The sequence below is a fragment of the Lipophrys pholis genome (genome assembly GCF_963383615.2).
Source record: "Lipophrys pholis genome assembly, chromosome: 2".
NCBI lineage: Eukaryota > Metazoa > Chordata > Actinopteri > Blenniiformes > Blenniidae > Lipophrys > Lipophrys pholis.
The window spans coordinates 27,315,062-27,342,202 of record NC_137636.1 but is presented as its reverse complement, the minus strand read 5'-3'; the positions used below and the strand labels follow the sequence as shown (position 1 = coordinate 27,342,202).

The 27,141-nt window shown below is 38.9% G+C and overlaps 1 protein-coding gene across 1 annotated transcript in view; it reads right to left on the bottom strand.

The window, feature by feature from the left end:
- chst8 (carbohydrate (N-acetylgalactosamine 4-0) sulfotransferase 8) overlaps positions 1 to 27,141 on the bottom strand; it is a 207,292-nt gene that overhangs the window by 134,744 nt on the left and 45,407 nt on the right. Inside the window, exon 2 of the mRNA XM_080491841.1 lies at positions 16,580 to 16,773. Within this exon, the coding sequence (XP_080347967.1) occupies positions 16,580 to 16,739 (160 nt within the window). The 5' untranslated portion in view covers positions 16,740 to 16,773. The remainder of the gene's footprint in view (positions 1 to 16,579; positions 16,774 to 27,141) is intronic.

Genomic DNA, 27,141 nt, shown 5'->3' with positions numbered 1-27,141 from the left:
TCCATATAAAGGCATCCAAAGCTGAAATAGCAGCAATAGGTCAAAGTCATCTCTCTCTCTCTTTGGGTCTATTGAAAACAACTAACAGTATCCATTTCTTCTCGTATGACTGGTGTTTCAAGATCAATAGCCCCAAATCCACAAGGGAACCCCCTCCCTCCACACTCTCAGCATATATCTGAAATCAAATTGTAAACAGCCTGAAATAGCTCCTGTGTGACTAATTCCTTCTGTCTGCCATCATAAGTGGCTTTTTGTATGGACCAGAAAATTAGATTCTTTACCCTATTAGGAACACAACTCCCACACAGATCTGACAAAAAAAAAAAAAAGAAAAAAAAATCTGGCTTGTCAATATTAATAGCTAATAAGATCAAAGATGGCCCAACGCGTTTTATTAGCCATCTGGCTGTTCCGTTGGGTAATTTAAAAGCAATTTTGAAGTTGTAACATTTGGGAGACCCAAACAGAGACGGGGGAGACAGGGCATAAGGTTGATGAGAGCCAGAAAGATACACTAGGTGTGGGCAATTAGCTGTATGGCAATCCTTTTGCTAAAAGACTGGATAATGCCCAGTTTGGATTGATTTACTGGCTGCAGTCTGGTGACAGCTCCCATATCTCAGCCTCACTGCCCACTGAAGTGTGCATTAGTACTTGGCATTGGCAGCAATATGGCTTTTACATTTAACAATCTGTGCCCAGGCGGAGTGGAGGGGCTCAAGAGACGAGTTGACAGAGGGGAGCCTCCCATCACTTGTCAGCATTGTCAGGGGTAATTCCTTATTATCCCCAGTCTATTGGCTGCTATTCATGTCATTTATCATTCCCATCACCTTTTTCTTTGTGGCCCACATCAGAGCGAGAGGAGGAGGTCTGCAGGGGATATACGTATATAAATATGTCAAAAATTGGCTCCATATGGATTCCTTTGCTCGTGCAGACCTCTTTGTTTGGCGGCAGACAGAGGTGGCTTTTATGTGTCTGCCGGTGTCATTCAGAAGATAAGCATCAGCTGGCGGCCCACTCCACTGACACCACCACTTCCTCCCGGAGTCAGCAGATTACATTTTAGAAGTTGACAGCTTGTTATCACTTTGGATAGCAGGAGGGCTTAATCTTTTGTTCTTTTCTGGCCGGGGGAGGGCTGGAGGAGTCATCGGCTCAGGCCACTGATTCCACCGACTTCCCTCCTCGCGCCCTCTGCAGTGACACGCATGGTGAATGGGCCACTCTCCTCTCCACTCTTTTCATCTTTCTCTCAGAGTGCCTGCACTTTGTAGAGGGATTACAGTGATGGAAGCCTCAGCGGTGCACAATGATATCCATTCAACATGTCTCCCTGGCAGACAGGGGATGGGTTCAAGTCTGATTTGATAATGGCGACGCTGGCTTCAGTCTGCAGGGACAGATCACTTCTCCTAAGGCAGGGCTTGTCTTTTGGGAACAATAGTGTGGAACCCCTCTCAGAATAATATCCATGACCATAATGGAGTTGAGAATGTACAATATTAGAGCTTATATAGATAGTATTGAAGTTTTTTTTTTCCAAGCTGAAGTTTGCACTTTGGAGAAACAAGCTAAAGTATAGAGAGGAGTGTGGACAGTAGATGTTTTATCTGAAGAATCAGGTCCTGGAGGCCAAGGTTTCCCTGAGAAAACATGGCTTTCTTTGTGTTCTCTTGTGACCTTGATGTAGCAGTTGGAAGACCAGCTGTCAGCCTGCCGTGTATTGAGTGGTACGGTTCACAGATTTGAAATGTTTTCCTTCCAGTAACCTCAACATCTCTTTTGGAGGAAAGTATCAGCTTTAATCCTTGGATGTTTCACCATTATATTTAGCAAAATATAAAGGTTATACAGGCCATAAAATAAGTCTTATATAATCACTCCTTACCCATAGAGCAATAACTTGAGCAACCTTGAAGACTGGCATTTATTATCACTGCTTAGCTTTTGAAGCTGCAAGATGTCTCCTTGGTTATATAACCTCTGTCTCTCCTCCTACTCTCTTTGTGGGTCTCTTCCTGTCTATATACTGTTCATAGTCTTCTCGAGGATGGCTACAGACTTCAAACTTAACACACTTTTGCTTGGGAATATGTAAGGCCAGGCTGTCTGCTTCTGTGATGTGTTTGCAGTGGCGAAGCCGAGCTTTACGACTGGAACATTATGTCTGATATGAACGGAGTCAAACTGAGGTAGTCATATTAGAAAAGCACATCACTTATGCAACACACCAGTGTTGTCTGAGGGCATCAATTCTGAAGTTTTATTATGAGAGACAGCAGTCAGGCAAAAAAGCATCCGGTATCAAAAATGACTTGTTCTTATCAACACTTTAAGCCTGCAGATATGTTCAGTTTGGTTTTTACACTTCACAACTGGAGTAAAAGCTCCTGCCACTGACTATGCCTATTAAAAAAGGACTGCTCAGACCCTGCAGCAGAGCTTACCTTTACGGCCAATTCCCTTAATCACTTTTCTGTTTCTTTGTGGCTTATGAGAAGGAGGCATGACACCGTATTGACTGCCACTAGATTAAATTAACCCCAGATTTTCATTTTTGGACTAACACTTAGGTTGTCTCTTGACAAAAGCCGGTATAAGTCACTGCATTCATGGTTTCTAATCCAGGCAGTGAAGACACAAACAACAAGACGGTGCGATTGTTGAGTGAAATGATTAGGTTCAAGCCTGCTCTCTCAAGGATTAGGAAGATATCAAGGTTAAAAGAAGCATTTGGTCATTCCGCTGTGTCTCTGGTTGCCTAAAATCTACAAACTTTAACAGTGAGAAAAGAGTAAAATAAACACCAGGATAAACAACCCTAACATTTAATTAAAAAAATGCTCTGGATGTAAAAATCAAGCAACTGCAGTGCATGTGAAGACTAATCATGTTCAGCCAGCTGAGAAAACCCAACAGTGCTGTTAATAATTTCCATCCCTGATTCTCATGTACAGAATTTAGAAAATCTTCAAATAAATGCAAATCAACCAATTTCCTACCAACACAATATTAATTAATTCCCCAATGTTATTAACAAACAGAAACAAATAAAAACGGTAAAATGGAACAAACAAAGCAAGTCTAAATTAAAGTGAATCTTTAATAAAATACAGTACATCGTCACAGCCTCAAGTGTTGATGCGTCAAACTGGAGTTCTTTAAGAAACACCAGCTGTTTTATGAAGCACAAACATCTTTACAAGTTTTTCCGACTTTTAGAAAGTCTGGACGAATACTGTTTCTCAAACTCTGGTTAAAGGAACATATCTTGATTTGTGTTTAAACCATATAATGCATAGTACCCAACAAACAAATCAGTAAGGCCGGTGACGTGGTGGGGGTGGTGGTGGTGGTGTTCCATATGTACAGATGGCCTTAAAGAGGATCCAGTCAAAACTGAGGTCCAACAGCAAGAGAATCTTCAGCAGCAGCGGCCATCAAACTTTAAAATATATACGGTTTTATTGTCAAGATCTACTCTATGTATGTATAAAATGTATTATATTTGCTTTCAAGCTTTAACATGTATATACTGACATGTATTATTTGATAATGTGTTCTATTTTCTATGAAATAATTTAGATATTTAATATTTTCTTATGTTCTATCCTATTTTCCCCCATTTACTGTAAATTGCTACTACTCTGTACGCTGGCAAGAATTTAACCTGGGCTTTATAAAGTATCATATTGTATTGTATTGTATTGTATTGTATTGTATTGTATTTCCACAGAAACAATGTTTTCCCAAGTGAAAGTCATTAGATTGTTAAAGTAAGCCCAGGTTTCACTGGTTCCCATTGTTGCTTCTGTCATTTCTATTGCAACCACTGGAGGTCTCTGCAAACATATAAGGGGAATTTTAATACTCTCACAGTATAGACCGTTGTTGTTTTGAATAGAAGGTAGATTGGATATCAGAATTTTCTGACATAATCTGCATTCTCTATGAATCTATCTCAAATCTAAACACTGTCACAGAGTTCTGAAGGCCGAGCACTGAGTGTAATCAGTGTTGGTGTCTTTCTTCTGGGGCCAAGCAGTTTGTAACAATTGCACAGGGCTGCAGTCACAGATACAAGCATTGTTCCAGAGCACTGTCCTGTCAGCTGTCGTTCAGTTGGAAAAGAAAGAAACGACACAAACAAATGGAGGTTTGAGAAGACGCAATTAGCTGGCATTCTCGTCACACTACCAGGCCTCAGTTATGTTCAGTTATTCAAAGCAATCAACGAGGTGGACATTTGTATGTAAATGCACCAGCTAACTTTCTATGTACGAGTATAGTGTGAGGTATGCAGTGTGTAGTCGATGTACTGTATATAGATCCATGATGAATTATTATCAGAGAAATGGTTTCTGACTTTATCTTCAATTTCCCACATATCTAGATAAATTATCCTCCGACAAATGACCCCTTTTATGTTTAAAGCCACAGACAAAAACAAAGCTTTGTGACATAGGATGAGAAAGACTGGAAGCATCAAGAGGCAACATCTGTGATTACGGCCTTCAAAGACATTTTCAAACATCGACTTCACTGCTGGATCCACCTGGTGCCCGGTCCACATTCTGCTTTATTTTCCTTTGGAGCTTCTAATCTTGCCCAGCATGGCATTATGGAGAAAAGGGCACCCTGAAAGCCCCACCACCAACAGTGGGATGGCCAGGCCAACTCTCAGTCTCTCAGTCGGAGGCCTGACACTGTGTCAGTGGCTCAATAGATGCAACTTTAACTCTGCTAACTTGAAAGAAAGATCACAGATGTTTTTCTTCTTTTGCTTTCAATCAGCACAATCCCTCTCAGTCACTTGTCTTTTTTCTACAAAGCATGTTTCTTTTGGATTTCTGTGTCATGTTTTATGGTCTTCAGGCGACCCCAGAACTGTTTTGAAGATGTTTTTTTCAGATTTGGGGAAAAAAGACCCCCTTCACAGTAGAGAATGCTGCTCTAATGTAACCTGTGCTTGTATACCCATTCCCAACAAACTATATTACAAAAATCTGCCTCACAATGTAGACAGTTTGTGTGAGTTTGGGAGTTTACAATCTTAAAAATCTCACAAATAGTTATCTCCTCGAACTGCCCATATGTATCCCTTTTTTTTTTAACTGACGATTTACTTTTTATCTTTTCGCTTTCATTTTCTTTCTTTTTTTTGAAATTACGCTGACCTCTGCTAGAACAGGAAAAATAAAATCTATTTGTATAGATTGGCATACAGACGCCACTGGTGAGCCGGATCAGATGGCAGGAAAAACAGATTATGTTGCAAGGCTCCCATGGCATAACCCTGGGCATTAACGTTAATGGAAAACCACATGACCTTGCCGTTGCCTCTGAACAGCTCCACTTTAAATCCAATTGACACGACACAGGGCTGGAAGAAGCTGGAGCGACAGTGATGGAGGCACCTGATACCTCTGCATGGAAATAGTTTTTTTTTTTTTCTTTTTTCTTTTTTCCCCAATGTATCCCAGCGGTCTTGGATAAGCCATGCCCTGCTCCCGGGGGCGTATGGAAAAAAGGCTGAGCTCAGCGTGGAACAGCGGTTCTTGCAGTAGTTGCTTGGATACCCATGCCCCATGCCAGATGTCATGTGATCCCGACACTGAGCGGCGTGGCGAAGCTCGGCTTGAGCAGCTTCAACAGTCTAATTAAGGTGTGTTGTGCTTATACTCAGGAGAGGCCTTGTTTCCACGTGGGGCACATTGTTCTTAATGTTCTGTAAAAGCACCGTGATGGAGTTGGCTTTGCCAAGTATTGCTTTCTGATGCTCTCCAGTCTTCCTACTATGGGAGGAATGGAGGGGGATAGTGCCAGTGCGAAAACAAACAGGCTTTGTTTAAGAAGCTTTACACACACACACACACACACACACACACACACACACACACACACACACACACACACACACACACACACACACACACACACACACACACACACACACACACACACACACACACACACACACACACACACACACACACACACAAATGGATGAATGGAAAATAAAGCTATGTAAAACAACATTAGGTTGTTTTTTCCCCCCACAAGCATTCAGGAACGGATTACCTTACAAATAACAGCGTGGTTCTACTGCTTTGAGGGTCATCAGCACAATTTAATTACATTAAGAGACAGCTAAATTGGACTATGCAAACAGACAAGGCTTAAGGGATTACTGGACCTCTGACAGAGAGATCAAATTTTTCCTTGGAGCGTGAAACAATATGCCCGGTGCCTGGCAGGCTCCACACGGACACAGATAGAGGGATGGAGAGTCAAAGAGGACAGATGCAGGAGAGGCAGATTGTGTTTATTCCTCCTTTTTAAGTATAAGTATAAATTATTGTTTTTAAGTGCCCCAAAGTATTATTCATAAAACGCCTGACGTAGCTGAGGTAGTTCCTGTGACTCTAAGCTTTAATTCTTCTCCTTTGCCGTCACGCTTTCCTCAGAATCCCCCAACTGTAAACCTCAAACATTTGTTTTGTCAGCGTGTCTCCTAATATTTATTAAAACCTCCTGGAGGAACATTACTGCTACTTGTTTTATTGAAAGCGGTGCTGCTCTGCAGCTGCCAGCTCACTGTATGGCATTCTGCCTAAATGTTGCATCACTCAAACACAGACCTTTTACTTCTCTTTTGCGTTCCTCGAAGTAGTAGTCATAACTTGGCTGCATCATGGGATTATAGTCATTGTTGCTTTCAAAGTGGAAAAGTGTGCTGCGTTTTTCTTCTCCTTTCTTTTTTTTTCAATTTCATTCATTGAAAAGCAGTTGGCGGAGACTGACATTTTCAAACTGTGGCCTTTAGCAGCATCCTACTCTACAGTTACAGTGGATGGCTGTGTAAAACCAAATCAAAGGTATAGATGACATCTCCTCCGCTCTATGTTTATGACATTCACCCAAGTCACAGAGTGAAGAGTGAAAACTCCAAAAACAAAAACAACCTGTAACTTAGGACCTTCGAAAACAGTTTTTATCTCTCAACCATATCCTGAGAAAATAGTCAGGTTGGAAACTATCTGGCTGTTTAGTCCCCAAATGATTCACTGTGTTGGCCACCTGAAGGGTCTGACAGTCACTTGGTGCTCAACAGGTCATGCAGAGTGTCTGGATGTAACATTTTTTCAGAGTTTAGTGACAGGCTGGTGGCTTCATCATAAGAAACCCCTGTGTTTCATGACAAAAGGCCAAATATAGATGCAATTCTGGCTCTTCAGAGGAGAAATACTCTTGTTTATCAACAAAACTGGGATTGGCGAGAATATCTGCAGGGAAAAGGAACAGTATCATTGTTGTGTTGTTTATCAAAGATAGACAGACAGACAGACAGACAGACAGACAGACAGACAGACAGACAGACAGACAGACAGACAGACAGACAGACAGACAGATAGATAGATAGATAGATAGATAGATAGATAGACAGACAGACAGACAGACAGACAGACAGACAGACAGACAGACAGACAGACAGACAGACAGACAGACAGACAGACAGACAGACAGACAGACAGACAGACAGACAGACAGACAGATAGATAGATAGATAGATAGATAGATAGATAGATAGACAGACAGACAGACAGACAGACAGACAGACAGACAGATAGATTTTTGGTTACTAAAATTCATCACTGTGAACAAAAGGGACAGATCAGTGATTGTGAGGTCCAGTGGGAACGAAAAGAGTCGGCCTCTAAATTAAACTTCCTCTGTATGTTAGACTGAAGCACAAAACTGCTCCGAAAGAGGCCAGCAAGCGTCATACGTGCATCATACCTCGTCTTATATTCAACCCAATATGGTGTATGTACACAATTATTAGGTACACTACTGAAGTTCAATACTGTATGTATAAATTAGATATTTAAAAATAATCAGGGAAAGATAGGGACAGCGTGCCAAGCAGGCATAAGAGGTACAGATAAAGCGAGTTTAAATACAAGCTGGATGTGTGTCTTGAGTTAGTTTCACTGAATCAGTGAGCGGACAACTTGAAGTCATTATTTCAGGTCTGAAAATCACAATCAAAAAGGAAAATTGAAGATAATATGAGGACACGTGTCTGAAAGTTTAAGTAGAAGCTGACCTTTTGCTTGAATAATATTCATAAAAGCATGAAATCCAAAATAAGACATGGAGGGTTATAGCAAAGCAATGAAAAAAAAGAAAAGAAACAATTTGGTTTAATAACCCTTGAAAATGTGAAGGGGGCTTTGAAACAGACTGTACACATGGGAAACATTTGCAAAACATCGACAGGAAGTTTTCTTTTCTGTTTTTTTTTCAAACGAAATACAAATTTTCAGTCCTGAGGGCAAGATTGGACTTATCACTCCCAGAGAAGAAGTACATATCTTTTTTTTTTTCACATTGAATAAAATATTGAAAAATCTCATTTCTTTTCTGATTGTGGTCAAGGACATCACTTTCTAATGTTGGCTGGTCCAAACATATTATTGTCTGAAATCTTCAAACACATCTAGAATTTTGCTTTGACATGCGGCCGTTAAAAATGTGGCACAGCCCTGCCTTTCATTTAGGGGTTCTAATATTTTACTAGGCCTTTTCAGTTACTTACACTCGATCACAGTGCCACACGTTTGACACCTGCATGCTGCAGCTGGAGGCTGATGGATGTGGCAACATGGAGGGCAGAGTGGAGGGAAAGCATGCTAAACTAATTTTTTTTAGATTACACATGGGCTAATTATATACAGGGAAAGAACCATCAAGATATCAGAACAGCTTTTTCCCTTCAAACTAACATGTTGTGACAAGCCGCTGCCATCAAAGCCATCTAATTCAATTTGCATAACCCTTTTAAGAAAAGCAGAGCTCATGTTGAAAAAAAAAAAAAAACACACACACACAAAGCTGACCGCATGAAAAGCATGAATGTGCTTCTAAGCACGTCATCTTTGACTTTTTTTTTTTTTTTTCAATTTCAGCCCCAAAGGTGTGTAAGTGATGCTTTTATTCAAAAATGATAAAAAAATAAATAAATTAAGGTTTCTGTCAGATCCCATTAAAAGTATTAGGGTTGGGTTTCTTTTAAAAGCCAAGTTCAACAAAGGTGTTTTTCGCACCAAATTCACGCAAAAGTTTCAAATAAGCAGGATTTAGTTTTATATGAGTTTGATTCAACCTAAAAACACAACAATTTTTGAAGTGTGGGGCCAGGGTGGTGCAAAAGAACTAGGGGGGTTCAAGGCAATGCTTTTTCCCTGCTTTTCCCTTTTCTTAAGAACTCAAGGAATTAAGGGATTTCACATATTTGTAGTTTTAATTGATTGCAATTTATTTTATTTTTTTTCAAATTAGAAATTAGGCTTTAGTAACAAAACCATGAGTTTAACTGTTTTGAATATATATATAAAGAAAGTCCAACATTCATCAAATCAATTATGATTCATCATGAGATAAATGACAGCACTTGTTGTGATGTAGTGTGAAAAAGAAAAAAAGCACTGAGGAAATAGCCTGTTATCAAACACTGAGAACCATTGCAAACTCATGAACACATTTTCCCTGCAGTCCCCTGGTTTTCTTCATTATTGGATTGCTCTGTGTCGGGGCTTGTGAGGTGACCTTCTGCTCCTCACACCCAAATTCACGTGAAAAATACCCGGCGGTGTAGATTTGTCCAGACAATTCATCCCAGCTGCTGACTCTTCAGGTGGCTCCTCTTCCGGTCTGCAGTGTATTTAATTGTCCTTAAACAATTACTTGGAAGCGATGGCTGGAAAAGGGCTGATTTCTCAGCTACTCTTGTGCAGGCCACCAAAGCCACGGGATACAAAGCTCTTCAGTACAGTGCAAGCCAAATAAAGAGGTGGAGAAGAAGGGGGCGGCAGATAAAAGCTGACACCCAATGTATTATAACTCGGCTCTATTAGAAATGAGCTTCTGCCGGGGTGAAGCACTATAGCTTAAGGCAAAGATACTGCTTGCTCATTGTGCTTTAGTGAGGGGGCTGGTAAGAATGGCTCGCCACCGTGTTCTGTATACAGCACACAGTCTCTCATGCATGATTTAGTAAAGTGAAATTCTTACTTCAGTATCGAAGCGGCGATACAGTGGAGATGAAAGGATGTGCTTAGGCTACAAAGCATATCCTTGGACGTACTTTGAGCATTTGAAAAATGACTGGTATTCAAAAGAAAGCGTGATCATTAATGAAATGCTGCTGCCTGTTATTAGCATTCACTCACACTAAGACATAAAGATGTCAGCCACCACACTGTTATTGCTAAATATTGCCTGCTTACCTTTCAAAGTGTTGTATTGCCCATATAAGCATGATAGCATTGTTGTAGCTAATCCCATCCGAGTGGACCCACGGTAATGAATACCTTGCTATGCTTTAGTACAAAATCATGAATAGTGTTAAAGATAAATGAGGAGTCAACGTTACATTATAAATCATTTCTTGTAAATGTGATTTCTTTAATTAGGATTATTTCAAGTGTGTATTCAGCTGTGTTATTTCTAATCAATAAAGAAAGCATGTTTGCCTCATTGTATTTCCGTTAGTTACTATATATTCATCACAATCATCAAGTGGTCGCTGTATGTACTTACAAAGGAAGTAATGAAAGAAGATAGCAGCAGAATACAAAGTACCACAAGACACAAAACCCAGTGTCCTTATTTCCTTTCTCTGCATACATGTTTTGAATCAATATATATATATATATATATATATATATATATATATATATATATATATATATATATATATATATATATATAATACCACATAAGTTACTGTAGGTAATGACATAGAGGATGACATATTTATCTAACCTAAGTATATTATCTGAAATCAAACCAAACCAAACAAGTTTCTCAACAAACCACCACAATGACAAAAAGAGCCCGAACAAATGAACCTAGTGTTTTATTCCAGTATGAAGACTTGCGGCATGCACAGACATAGAAATGTTTTTTAGTGGCTCGTTCCAGATTTTTAAATGAGACAAAGAAAATACATTTTTACTGATACGACAAGACAGATAATTGACGATCACTACAGCAGGATTTCGGAGTCTTTCCTTTTTATTTTACCTGCAATAATGATGGAACAATTTTTTTCTTTCCTTTCTTTCTTTTCTTGCAACAAATGCAAGAAACCTCTTGAAAACATGATCGCACACATGTATCATGTTTTGAACTGTCAGGAAAAGAGGACAGAACCAAACCGACACCAGCACAGGAGGAACATGCATAGAAAGGTCCTGCAGTGAGGCGACAGTGCTGGTCACATCACAGTCCATCCATTTATACTCTACTGATTACTACTAATAAAGTTCCAAAAATCCACCAGCACACGGGGAGAACTTCCAAACACCAACGAGAAAAGCTGTCAACCAGACTTGCATAAGTTAAAAAAAAACTACCCACTGTGTGTCCAACATTTACACAGTGACCTGACTTTAAAGTATGATTGACTGATTGAGGAAATTACTACAATATGTGTATATTGTTCAGCCATCAAAAACCTCTTGTTGTGTGTTTCACGTTGCAAGTATTTCCTGAGACAAATGATTGGGTAACACAATCTACAGGGTTGATTTGATGGTGTGGCGTAGTGAACTACAGCCTTGATATGTATGTATTCGACAAGTCATTATTCAAAGTCAAATATTACAGTGTTTGTACAAAATACCACATCCACGTACACTTTGCATAGATGCATGTGTGTGGGAGGGGGCACATATCAGAATCCTAATGCCAGGCGTCCGATTATCCGTCAAACAGTGTGTTTGAGCCACACTGTGACGCATGTTTCCCACAGACAGCTGCTCGCAAAGAAAACATGGAACGGTAATTCAAAGCCCCACTCGCTCACATGAAGATGAGCGATAGAAATCTGTGTGCACAACTGTATGTATTCGCACTCTATGATACCGCTAAGCTCTTTTACGCTCAACTGAGCTGCCTTTTACCCACAAGGTGACAGGAATACTTGCCACCGCTGCAGCTGAAGGAGTGAAATAGGTAGAGACACCAGCTCCGAGGCTGCTGAGGGGCTAAAGCAACCCGGATCTGAAAAAAAAACAAAAAAAAACCCGAACCTAAATATGTATTAGATTAGATCGTGTTGTTAAAAAGATGTCAGAGGGGACTTGGAGCACGAACAGGTCATCAAACAGGCCTCACACACAGACGAGCCAAACTGTTGTGAGCAGTAAAATCATTACGTTGACGGTCTGTTCTAAACATCTGTCACTGTTAATCTCTGTCCCGCCGTACGTGCTGCATGTGCATTTTTATTTCTATACAGTCAGGGACTCCTTTGTTTTGTTTGTTTGTTTTATTTCTCTCCAAACACAACAAAACATTGAAAAAAAAATAAAGAAACTAAGTATAGTTTGGCCTTAAAGATTTCAGTTGTCTCAGATCAAGGTTGCAGAATATGGCCGCAGAGGTAAAAACAAGACGTTGAGGTAAATAAATCATTAATACACATTTTAGTTTTATGCAGGTGGGTAACATAAACCGGTCTGACAGCGGCTTCAGGCGGCCCACAATATTTTTTGCCGTCTGAGGATTTAATAAGAAAAAATTTATTATTAGCATTACAATCAAAGCCACATTGTGAGCGTGAAGGCCTTATAGGCATGCTGAAGGATTTGGAAAGGAAGAAAGGAAGCCCTGAGAAGTAGAACCAGCCGACGTCACCCTGAAGAGAAACACTGTAGTATCTTTGTACGCAACAAATACTAAAACAGAACATAGAAGCCACAAATAAGAGCACATTTCTGTACAACAGGGGTCAGTGAATATGGCATAATTTTGAAATCACATGTATTAATGTTAAAATGCATTAACATTTTATAAAGTTTTTTCCCTAATGTCCTCACACATTTTTGCATTTAAACAGAAAGAAATATTTGAAGTTGCCGTAACTTCACCCTTTGCATGGCATTCATTAAAACTGTTAAAATTCAAAATTTTTCAAATGAATCTTTTCTTTCCACAATTTTCCACCAGGGTTGGGTGACAAAGTGTTCAACATGTCTACATTTACTGAAAAATGTGTCTAAACACAATTTCTATATGATGAATTTTGTTTTAACAGTATAAAAGTAAAGATAAAGTACATCATGCACAATTTGCAGCCTGAACATATCCAAAATGTTGTGATTTCTCTCTGCAGTTCAGTCTATTGTTTATGAAGTATTACTGCCTTACAACATAATGTGTTACGAGACGCTAAGTACATTAGTTTTGAGCACATTTGATGAACCAATACTCTTTTTTTTTTTTTTCATTTATAATTGCACTTTGAGGAAGATATTTTTAGTACACAATAGAATTGTGCTTATGTTATCGTAAGATGTTTTCTTTCATAATTTTCCATATTTGGAAATACCAGAATCAATCTTCATTGTCACCATTTCAACATGAGTTCAGAAGCATCAGGAAGACATGTGGAAGTTAACAAATGTTCTCACGTGTCCTGATTAAAGGTCAAAATTCAATTTGCTCTCATTTGACTGGTCATTGTATGTGGCTGCTGAACGAAAACGAGTTTGAGACCCCCAGGTTAAAGCATTCACTATTCAAACGGAACACAAGTGCATGCATAATGCAACAAACATATTTTTAAGAAAACATGGTTAAAACTCACTGTGTGGCTGCAGTGACCCGGGCTCATAATAGAAAATCAAAATAAAACAAAAAGTTCTTATACAATCATGTAGTACACAAGCTAAACAGTTTTCTCTTTCTTACATGATTTGATCATTTGGTATTTAGTAATCCTTGAAAAGCTCCAACCAACTTCCCACTCGATCTTATGGGTCTTGTCATGAATATTAAACACCAGTTTTTATAGTTTGTGTGTTGGTACACTACGTACGTGCTTCCTTCGCACGCCCCTTTCTGTGTGTGTGTGTGGGTGTGTGTGTCTGTCCTCCCTGTATTTGTGTCATGGTAAATGCTCCTATTTTTTCACCTGACTCCGTGCCTGAAAGCATCTGACAATCAGGGAAATATTAGAGGGTTGGAGAGAATCCACTCCGGCTAAGTGGCTCTCATTGCCATGGAGTGTGGCACCGCTCATGTTCATAATGATTCACAGTGCTGTTGACACATGATAGTCGAGATACTAAGTGGATTGCAGCTTCTCTGACTCTCTGAGGTTCGCTGCCGGTGATGATTTTATCTCCAGAGAGCCGGCCCGGCCGGTTCATCAGCATTTTCTTTGATCACACAAACACGTACACGTACACATATTGATTCATTACCACCGGCTGATGTTAGATTTACTTGCTAATGTTAAAATTGGCTGCCTTTTCATGTGGACTGAATTAGAGTTTTTCAAGAGTTCAGTCCTACAAGTCAGATAAAAGTTACTGAAATCAAAACACGGATTAATATCAGTGTGAGGTTGAAGCGGAGGTAATTACATGCAGTTTTGAAAAATTACTGAATTACTTTATACATAAAAAAAAAAAAAAGAAACATGCATTTGCACCACAGAGTAAAATGCAAATTTAGGATGACAAAAGGAGGAAAAAAAGATGAATAGACTCCTTTAGCTGTCTCAGCACACTTTGCATAATCAGTCACATCCACTCATTGACACATACAATCATTCACACACTCAGAGTGATGTAGAGAGCTCAAACAGCACTTAGAGCTCAGTTTATAAGCAGACGCTGGATAGAAAGCGTCAGTGGATCAGATGGAACGGCCAACCTCAGGATTGGAAGACAACCTGCTCCAGCAACTAAACTACAGCCGCCCAAGAAATTATATAAACTTTTTTTATTTTTTTTTTTATTAAAAACGATTTAAAGGAAAAGGAGAACATGCAGACTGAACACATAAATGTTCCAGCACAGAAAGCAACTCTGGCCTGTAGCAGTAAGGAAACAATGACAACAGCTATCGTGCCATAATTTCTTGTTGTGCACTTTTCTCTGACTGAGAATTATGATTCATGTAATGCAGCCCAAAGGAGAAAATACTTTTTTATTCGAATAATATGTATGTAAACCAATACGCTGCACCTTTTCAAGTGAAAATGTGACCAGCCTGCTAGAAGCAGTGGGTTTTAATGAGAGTAAACTGTAATGTTTGAGTATCACCGGGTCTGCATGACTGTAAATGCACCATTATGTGTCACACTGCCAGGTAACGGCTTAAGAAGCTTAAAAAAAACCAACACAAAATATATTCACTAAAAGATGAAAATGAAGAAAGTCCGTCCTTTATAAAAAAATTTAAAAATAAGGCCATTGCTAAAATTCAAAAAACAAAAAATTTGAACAAAATCAGGAGAGTTTTGTAAAATTAAAAACTTTGGAACCTGTATTGGAACATAACATAACGAGCCACGATGACTGGATGAATAAACACACCAAGCTCACACACTGATCTCTCATATTGGTGGTGCCCTATGGGCGGCACAACAACATCAGAGATATTTCAGGTGATGCTTCTCTAATTTAATGTAGCACAAGACAAAGAAAGCCGTGCAGCTGATCTCTTGTCTCTGAGACCTGAAGCAGCTTAGCTTTACACGATCGAGGACACTCATCCACCATGGCTGCTTAAACCCCAATCTCCCTAATGCCCGCAGCCAGTCCGAAGCACACTGGGTGGCTGCAGGAGGACAAAGGTTTGACTCATTTGGAAATTGAATGTGCGTTCTTTTTTTCTAGAGGAGGATTGGAAACTCTGACCACATGCCCTTTGAGTTGGAATGAAAAGGGCAGCATGTCTTCTGCTCATGCAACAAACAAAAAATAGCACGAGCACGTACAATCTCTTTTTTTGACCGTGTTTTGTATCCATGTAGTGTGTTGTAAATGCTGAGTGTGCTCCCTATACGTTTATCCTTACATAAGCTTGTGCACCTGTTTGCATCGTGCACTGGCTCACCCGTGTGCTTTTGCGTGCACGCTTCCACGTGCACATCGACGCTTGTGTGCAGGCTTCTCTGTATGCAGAGCCAAGGGTAACTGTGTCTGTGCATGCGTGGGTAGTTCTCCTTTTTGCCTAAGAAATATGTTCAGCTATACAGTCAACATTGAAGAATCACTCCTCTTTAAATTTGTGGATTGTTTGTTTCGCGGCTGTATCCATGTTTCCTTGTGATGCTTTTTGCTATTGCCCCTGAATCACATGAATTGTCACTACGCAGCCAATGTCACACGAAAGACGCTTTATGCTTATATATTGCTCATTACTCCTTTCCTAGGATCAACGCCGACACTGTAAACCTATTGCTACAGCTGTCACTGCTCTTCCAGGCTGTGCAGGTTAAACACATACCTGTGGATTTTTCCAAATTACTGCGAAGCCGACAGTTGCATATATGGCTGCTTTTGCCGGCGTAAACCAATTGTTTAGCATTAAACCAACCTGCGGAGAACGTACCGAGAATAAGCAAGAAACAAACAGCCTCAATTAAAAAAAAAGGTTTGTAGCAAACCAAAACATCTGTGCAATTTGTCAAAGCAGCTGCACAACTATCAGTCTTTAAAAAGCCAAACCGGTGCGACCATATGGTGTTTTGCTAGAGACTAACCTGGGCCTTGTTGCTGGACCATCTCTGACAGATCCTGCTGGTGAATGAAGAGAACCAGGCCTCCAGCGGCGAACAGCAGGACGAACCAGAGGGAGCAGGGCAGTCGCCTTCTCCGTCCTCGCAGGGAGTCCACCACCATCTTCCACTTCATCCACAGCATGATGCGGCACAGCCAGACGCTGACTTTACAGGTTCTACAGTAGATCGAAGAAAGAGGGAAATTGTATATACTGTGTGTCAGTTATGCAATAAAAAAAAAAATGGATACATAGAAGTCCCGGCACGAGTGGAAAATAACCAAGTACTTTCACCTTTATATTTACCATGGTACTACAACGAGCCACATCGTGCACATGTGGTCATACAAACGAACTCCCTGTCTCACACAAAATGGCATAAAATGAAAAGCCATTCATTTTCTAAGCCAGATTTATTTATTGCACACACAAATGAGGCACACGTTCCCTATTAGTGGGTGAACAATCCAACGCTTGGTGAATTCTGCTTCACAATGATAGGAAGAGCCGGCATCGAAGGATCAAAAAGCAACGTCACAATGAACACTTGGCCGCCGCAGGATACAGTTTCTCCCTGGCCGAACACGAAAATATAAGTTTAATACTTAACTGTGTTACATTAACAGAGTATGACATGTTTGTGTCTTACTGATTGAACAATTTTATCATTCATAGAAAAAAAAAAAAATCTGAATGTAATTTTGTTTCAATTGCACAAATTATATCTGATCTTCCTTTCTCTCTTCACAGAACTTTGAAATGTCGCAGCGACGTCTGACATATCAAGGCAAGGCAAGGCAAATTTATTTAAAGAGCACCATTCAGACACAGGGCAATTCACAGTGCTTTACAAAGAACTAGAAGAAATACATTAAAGCTTTACAGACGAAAGCTTTTCCATTCCGTTAGACAAAGAATAAAATTCACTCTCCTGTGTCCAGCTTCATACTTTCTCTTGACCATGCGTTTACCTAAAGCTTTATCAACACCAGCAAACTGAATTACACAGTGACAAAATATGGGGGCATTAATCCCAATCATTGATGCCAGTTTTCTGGACTTTGACTCATGAGGCCCATAAACCAGAAGTATTTGTTGGGCTTTGTCCAGACTGCTGAGTAGCTGAAATCTCTGAGAGCGAGATTAATTTGGTCCCAACCTGAGTTAGAAGGTGGGGATGCATCAAACAGACCTTTGATACCTGAGAACATTTTATTTTTATTCTAATACTTTAAAGTGTCCCTGTGATTGTTTTTCACTTCAGTCAATGTCAACTATAAGTAAATGTGACTTGATTTTAACTACTTCAATCTACAGGCTTATTTCTTTTGTCTGCCGCTTATTGCTACTTTAAATATTATAAATGCCAGAGCTCTTTGCTTTAACGCTGGGAAATGGTTTGTAAAGTCATTCTGCCCAATGTCGTGTCGACTTGGGAGACCGAATTCAGTTGTGCCTCTGATCTCTGCAGGGGTTCCCGAGTTCCGGAATAAATAGAAAGTCTAACATTGACTTTAAAAGCACAGAAGAAATAAGCATCATTCCGAATGTGATAAGAGTGCAGACAAAGAAGGACAAAATAACTTGATTTCTGGTGAGAAAGTAAGGAGAGCCACCACTTAACATACTAATCAAAAAAAAAAGAACCCATTGGTGTGTGTTACGTTCGTGAACCACTGCTTCAGCCTCTTCACATATTAAATAAAAACCCAGAGCAGTAAAGCTGTTGAGAGATTCAACATTGAGACGGAGTGAACACTTAATTCCTCCAAATAAAGAAGTCTGCGTTGTGTTTGTAAGGATACAGATCAGTAAACACTATTCCAGTTGGACTGGCATGAGTGCCAACCAGCTCTGAGGTCTGTTTATACAGCGGAAAGACCGAATAGCATCTGTCTTCAAATTAATATGCAAATCAGTTTTGGTTACTACTCAAGCATGGGTTGCCATAGCCGAAAATAAAATTGGCTCAATTTCTGTTGTATAGTCCTGACTCTCACTTTCACTCTGCGCCCCTGTGCAGATATACTGTATATTGTAGTTAACTGATGAAAATAAATATATGAATAAAAAGCTAATTTAGAGTGTTTTTTGTTGCAGGACAGGGACGTACAGCAAGTCCTGTCAAGATCTGTGGTTTGTTTGTACAGATGATAAACCACGAAGATAATAAAATTCAGCACAATGTGCAAATGAGCAGAAGAACTCCAAATCCCCACAGAACTATAGCGATTCCTACAGAATCTCAAGAAAAAAGAATTGACGGAAAAGATATTAAAAAAATCCTCAAGAAAGAACAGGAAAGGTGCTAAATAACAAAATCCATAACACTTGTGCCGACAGGTTTATTTGTTCTTGTGTTTTAAGAAAGATGAGTAATGAGAGGGATTTTTAAGTCTTTTAAAGGAGATTTTTTTTTTTTTTTTTTTTTTGGAGTTCTACTTATAGCATTCCACTCATTTCTAAAAAACAAACATCTGCATCTGTGCACCTAGTCTGGAGGCAACGGGACGACGTTCCAGGACCAGAAGCAAGTATGTCTTCTTTTGCAGTGATGATTTTAAAGTATTGAATGAAATCATGCTGGCCTCTTGCTGTAGTTGTAAACATCATCTCTTTATTTCATTCATCTGTCCAAAATTGTTCCAGCTTGTTGCTTGCTGGCTACACCAAAGCTGTTGGACGTTGCCTCGAGACCTAAACTCTGGTCACACTAGTAGAAATTGGGCTCAAAGATTGTTATGTTACTATCATGTGGAAATATTTGTCCAGGGCTATTGCAACCTCAGCAATTATTTATATAGAGTATAGATTAATAACACATGGACAAGCAGCAGTTACTCACAGTTAAAAACATCAAAACCACCGTGGACAAATGTTTGTGATCATCTCTCGCTTGCATTGGAACTGGAAATAGCTGAGACCTGATACTTTAATCATACACAGGTTGAAGGTCGAAGGTCGAACACTTAAAATATACACCTTTCTGTTGAATGAAAGAAAACCAAAGCACAACCAAAACAGAAAGACTTAAACTATATATGTACTTACATATTCATATACGTATATATTAAGCAGGCTGATGTACTGACTGGATCAGTTGTTTGGGGGAGGTAGGTGAAAACAATCCAGGAGATGGTATCATTTCTGATGAAGGTGATGAAGATGAGGACCATGATGGGTGAATATTAGGGTAAAAAATGGCCTCACTAATGAATGTAGCACTCTATAAGCTGTTTACGCCACAGCATGAATGAATATGTGATTATATGGGAGGAGTTGAGTTGAAAACAAATTACTGCACAATTGAATGTGTCTGTGATGTAAACATGGTCGCAAGAAGAACAAGCTCACAAAAGACAAACTTACTGTCATACATGTATTTATGGCCGTAGGATTTATTTTGTTTATGTAGATGTATGTGTGCATGAAATGATCATTAAATTTGTTATGAGATTAAAAAAAAAAAAAAGTTTAATCATTGCATAGTCAAAATTACACATATGTATACATATATGTAATTTTTACTATGTAATATGTATACTGTATCAATTTGACACAAATAATAAAATAGTAAAACACAGGAAAAACCTTCAAGTTTGAGTTTTCTAAAATGTGACAAAAAAAAGTGCATCCTTTTGTAACAGAAAGGTAATTTTCCTTTCTGTTTATGCGTTTTAAAGTGAACCATACAAAATCTTTCAGAAGTACTGCACTATATAATTAAGAAATGTAAACGATAATGTCAAGCCACCCAGCGCTTTAGAAATCAAAATATGTATCTTGTTATAAACCACATTACATGTCGATATAACTGCTTATGGTAAAAAAACCAAAAAAACAAATAGAACCACCAGTGAAATATACAAGAATAGATTCCCCAAAGCTTGAGCATGAGTCTGGTGAACATTTCAGTAAATTTGAGACGAAGGAGAAATGGGAAATGCAATCTTCTTTTTTTAGATATTGCTCTGTCGTGTCAGACTGTGATGACTGCACTCCACAGTCAATCATTTCAGTTGTGCACAATTTCTACCCTGGCGGAATAAAAGTTGCAATTCCTAAAGTGTTTTGGGAGAGATGGTGAAAGTGATCTTTGTGTAGATAGTAATGCTGACTATTGGAGCTGTATGGTGAGGAAGTGGCTCCCTCATTCTTGCCGTTGCTACAAGTGTGGTTATAGACGAAGACAAAAGGGTTCGGCAATGTGTTTTATTTATGATATATTATAATTAACACATTTCTACAGTGAGCGTATCTCAGTACTAAGAAAAGCACAGAACTGTATCATTCACTATATGCAGAAAAATTTAAATAAACCTAATTCTATTAGCAGTATACCTTTATATGACCACTGCAGAAAGATGACTGTCAATTTATTTTTTTTTTTTATTACATTTTTGCAGTTGATGCCACATTAAAAAAATTTAAAATGGGACAGGTGCATGTTCACTCCTGTGTAACATCAGCAGAATCAGAAAAAGAATCAGAAATATTTTATTAATCCCAGAGGGAGATTATTGTAGCATTACTCCAGGTTGAGGTGAGGTATTCAATATTGCAGAATAAAGTTAAATAAGTAACATTAAATTTAATGTTGACATACACAGTGGGAAGCGGTTCTTCTTTTCAGAACCGCCAGGAAACATTTAACACATTTAACACAGAGTCAAATGTTTTCAGAAGATGTTCAGCCGGGTTGACTTTCATGTTGCTTTGTATAATTTCTCTGCGTTTGCTCAGGTCAATAACTGCCAACCGCTTGACTCAACGATGTAAGTGTGTTTATTGCATATTGCAGGATGGGAGGTAGAAATACTCCCTCTTTCACCCTGTTTTCTCAGAGTTTGACCTTTATACATCTCATTGTCGTTCCCATCGACATGTGCAAAAACCACAGAATGTAATCTTAGCACAGGAAATCATCCCACATTTTCACCTCCATTTCTATTTTTTTCTTCTTCTCACCAGGTCTCACTTCACAGTTGCATCACCTTACTTTTGTATAAGAAATTGGGGTCAGGTAAACAGCAGACTGCTGTTTCTGGCTATTGGAGAAGCTTTCAAAGTGCATAAACAAGCGTTCGTGTTTTATATCCCTCAGTCCAGCAGGAATGGCAATGGGCTATGAAGTGCAGAGTCAGCAAAGTGAGAAAAGCATGCATTCATGTCAGTGCTGATTTTCATGACTTGAAAAAGAAAGAAAAAAAAATATCCTGCTTGTATTTATTGGCCTCAAGCGAGGTTAGTTTCAGAAGCTGCTTTTATGTTGTGAACTGAGAATATGCCACACAAGCCTCGTTGCAATGAGAAGGGCATCGGCACTATTTTTTATTTCTTTAATATATTTCTATCAGAGGAACAAAGAAGCATAAAACAATGAAAATGAAAGCATGATATTGGTAATACCAAAAAGTCGAGTGGAATTTCAAGGTTCTTCAATGTACAAAGAGACATTTTCATGTCTTGTTTGATCATAAAGAAGGTGTTTGTGCAGTGGGGAAAAAAAAAACACCTTAACAGTCAATCCAATGAGAAATGCTCACTGCTCTTATGCACCGGCCATGTGTTAAAGGAGCCGTTCTCTTTTCCACTAGTACACAATGTCATACCTGTCATATCTAACTACTATCCCACCTTTAAAGCTGAGGTATAAACAACAGGAGGTAATTCCATTGGCAACCTATTCGGCGAAGAAAGATAAAAAAAAACAACGGAAATGTAAACGATTGAATGAGAAGCTACAGAATCATACCGTTAAACCCAACATTCAACTATACAGAAAGCATTTATTCTGCAAACTTCACTCTTAAAGCAGCCAAACTTTGTGTCTTTTCTGTGCGACGGTGTATTCAAGTTTGGGAGGAATGATTGGAATTCACAGTGTATATAGGAATCATTTGGTTTGACTGCAAACAAAACAAGCGATATATTAGAAATATGAGAGTAGATAAGACAAGACTGCAAAGCCGAATGCACTTGGTGCCACATAACTGTCTGTAGTAATTCAATACAACAACTAATCCATAAAGTCTGTCTCTGTGCAATTAATAATGTGCACTATTGGTAGACATTATTAGAAATGAGTAAATTGAGATCTTTGAGTATTGGAGGTTAAAGTTGGGGATATACTGGAAAACATAACAATGGGAGGGGCCTTTGTGTTTTTGCAGTTTCTGTTTGCGTTTATTCCCACGCTGCAGTCCAGAATAAGAAGCAACCTCAGAGCTACATAACTGATTCACAAACTAATTGAAGTATAAAAGAAATAGGGAACAGTTAGCCAAGGTAAGGTATTGTATGGGTGTATCCAATATGCAAACGTAAAACTGGGGGTAGAAATAAAAAGTTTGTAAGTTTGCTCAAGTATCTTCACTTCACTTACAGTATACAGTCAGTTGAGTCTTAGTTTTCAGACGGCATTTCACTTTCACTCCCTGAATTTGAACACAAATATCTGCACCTTACATTTGTCAAACTGGTTCACTTTAACCAATATATAAGCTCAAGGCCTTTAAATCAAATTAACAATGTATTGTAGTCTTGATCATTATGAATGGTCTTACCTGTTAAACTTTACATTAGCTTCATGGTTTATATTATCAATATCATCATTACATGAATTATATAATGCTTTGTTTCAAATATATATAATTCCCTAAATTTAAAAAAATCCCAATGTGAAAGTTTTGAATGATATTATCGTTAATTCATAAATTGTTCAGCCACATTATTACCCGTTTTTTTTATTCAATTTGTGACTCAAAATTATGAGCTATGGCATGAAGCTGTTGGTATTATATGAGTTGTTGCTGAAGAGGAATTTGTGATAAAACGTACATGTATTTCTACTTTAGTAAAGAATGTGAGGACTGTGGCGATCTCTAAAAAAAAAAAAGTCAACAGATCACTTGGAATGCACAGTTTTGATATTCATTGTACAATTAAAAAGGTTATTTGGAATATGCTTCTATGTTTTTGAATAAATAGCTATTTTAAGATTTTCTTTTTTTTTTTTTTTTTAATTCAGCTTCTTCCCTTCATGCTGTAAAGTCTGGAAAATGTGAATTATGTCTGTCCATCCGAAGCCAAATCAAAACACAAGTTTCAGTGTCTCCCAGCCCTGCATGGAAGCTGTCGAAAACATTTCAACACTTTCATTTCATGTGAAATTGGCCAGAGACTGAAGAGACACAGGAGTGCGTTTTCACAGGAAACCACACAGTGTAAAGAGACATGGAGATGCATTGAAGTGCTGCTGCCTGGTGTTTTGGTGAGTCTCTCTTGCTACTGAAACACAGATTAAACAGGATTGTAGACCGGATTGATCACCTCCAATCGACGAGTTAGCCTCCGACGTGTAGGGGACCTTCTTAACGTGACAAAAGTGCACACAGGTTCTAATTCGTACCTGATAGGTTTGCATGTTACAGCAGTAACGAGCCAGAACTACCAGCTGTGTTTATGCATCGCAGCAGCATTTATCTATAAAATGGGGCAGAGCAGAAATAGAGTATGCATTCTCAGCCATTTTCACAGCAAATGATAAAAAACAAAATCACGGCGACTGTCGCAGCTTGACACAAACAAGTCATTATGATCAAACGAGGCTTCATTTTAAAGACACTGCCTTTATGTTCCACTTCCAAACAGATGTACATGCCAGGAAATGACACAACATGTCCCATCTCATGCAGGCAAATCATTTCTTCTGTGTCAGACTGGTTAAAGGAATGATTCTGCATTTGATGTTCATGAATAATACACATCAAATTGTTTTCTTTCTTTAGTTACAGGCCTATATTATCCTGCCAGTCAAAAGCATACATGTAAAGAAATCATGCAGAAACAAGGCATGTGTCTGATGAAGGTAGCCGTCATGTTTCTTTACAAAATGACTGCAGCCCAAATCAGAGCTATGTTTTGGTCACATTTGTCCGGTTTGGCTTGATTAGGACAGAGTGTGGTGTGATTGCTCTGTCAGCGCTGTCCAGTATGCAGCATCCTCTATTCGCATTGTCGCTCCATGATAATCCCACAAGACGATTTGACTCTCCACATTGTTGTGGATTTTCACTTTGTCCAGAAATACTGTTCACAATAACTGTGTCAGGTAAGTTTTAAATATTCCCTCTGTTTGCGTCATTTGGTCTAATTTTGAAAACTGAACTTTTTCTCCACTTTGTTTCAGTTTGACTGGGTCAGATAAACAACGAGACTGTGATTTTTTTTTTTCCGTGTCTGGAACAGAATCACACCACATGAAGTAATAAAAGCTCAATGTGATCTTTTGTTCCATTTGAGTTTTATTGGATTAAACAGGACCCAAATCTGAATGAATTATTAACTGTAAAACAAAATTAAATGAAGTTTTATTTTGGTTGTTTACATTCAACAATTGCGTGTTGCCTTCAAGAACACAGCCAAAAAAATCCAAATGTTTCAGTTGTTTTTGTCAGACACAAAAAGACACCTAAAGTTAAATTAATAGCAGCGCTTTTTTTCCCTGTCTCAATGGTTTCCATGCACACATGTCCATTAGGACAATCCATCTTCTATAAAGCTCCATCTAGTTCGTGGTCACTGGAGCTGCTCTCAGATAACAATGGGTGAAAGCAGGGTACACCTTGGACAGATCACTAGTACATCACAACAGAGCAAAAACCAACGAAAGATTTGGCTCACCAATGAAAATCACAGAAAAATCCACTTGTAGATACAATCCACACGTGCACAGGGAGAACAACCAAACACCACTCATCAAGTACCAGGTACAAAACAAACCCACTTCCCTGTAACATCAGTTTTGTTATCGGTATGAACTTGCCATGACTTCGCCACATACATCTATGTGCCATGAAATGACACCATGATACCTCGTATACCTCGTAGACCGAATTTATTTTGGCGTACATGAGTTGGGACGGAGATTGGAGCCTATTAAAACTGATGATGAGCTTGGCGGTCAGACGGGACACCACTCAGTCAGAATTCCAGTCGATTAAAGGACAACTGATGTGCAACTAATCAAACGACTTCAGAATTACCTGCAACTCTGAGTCACCAATCAACATCTGGATTTAATTGGGAAGCTAAAGCGCCCAGAAGAAAAACACATGCAGACACAGAGAGAGCATATTAATCCAACATGGAAAGGTTTCTTTTCTGCTCCAGTGAGAAAGCAATGCATCTCAAATGTATATATTATGGTGAATGCGTTTGCACACGTAAGAGTTCTTGTAGACGAGCAAGAAAAGTGATCACTGAGGGCCTGACTCGCTAAAAGTTTTTGCTTTAAAAAAAGAAATTGATTTGGCGTGCACACGCCTGTGGGACGAGTTTATGCTAATAGATTTATGCAAAATATGCATTTGTTGTTTACGATTGCAACAGTTTTCAACACATTGGAAATGGAGATGCAAATCAGCTCAACTTTTAGCAATTTAAAGATGCTCCTGTTTTCCGGTTTATATTTTAGTGTGGATCATTTCCTGCACCAAACACATCCAGCTCCATGGTATCGCATTTCATTCCGTGCTTGTGAGGGTTTAGCTCTCTATCCAATCACCCCCATGGAGAGCTCAGGCAAACTAACATGGAAATGTTAGCATTCAAAACAGATCATCCTCATGCTAACTGGACCTAAGGCATGCAAAAAGAAAAAACATTTGAATACTGTTTGCACATGATGCCACTTTGTAAAGAGAAAATGCACACAAAGAAATGCACAATTTAACATGTGAGCGTGCAGTTCAGTATGTTTTATACAGTAAATTAGGTCTGAAGAAATCAAACTTCTTTACTTGGTGTAGTTCCACATTTGAACCTCCTATACCTTAACAGGTCTGCATAGATATCCCTAAACTATAAACCAGCTGAAAATCATGATGCAAAATTAACACAGACTATATTGTAGAGTTACATCTGTCGATGTTATTCATAAAACCTGAAATGACACTGGGAAATATTCACACTTTTTTTTTGCTTCACCGTAACTATTATCAAAATATTAAGCTGTACACACATATAATGAGACACACTCATATATTTTTGAGATTAGCAATAAATGAGAAGGGATCAGACACTCTGTGTGGGCTGAATGATTAGCAATATGCACTGGCAAGAGAAGCAATTCTATGTTATTATCTCCCAACACATCCAATCACCTGCTTCCTCTCAAAGCATTTCAAATGTCCTAGAAAATGTTCCAGGGTATCTTTTCCCGCAATATTCGTGTACGATCTCACTGGTGCGTCAGTGAAAGTGAACAGTGTTGGCTCGCCAACTAAAAGGAAAGGGAAGTGGTTGCCAAGCCTGTTTCATAAATTAATGATTATGGGCAAGGGGAATTTGACGAGTGTATAATGGGAGCTGGTATGGGATCATGTTCAAAGCATTGCTAATTGTCTTTTGCAGTGACAGCCAGTGATCTCTGGGAAGAATTAATGCATTCGCCACAGCGTTGTGACGAGCCTTTGCAATCAGCCATCAACCTTGCTCGCTATCCCTCACAGCTGTTTACTGACAGAAAAGGTCCATAGATCT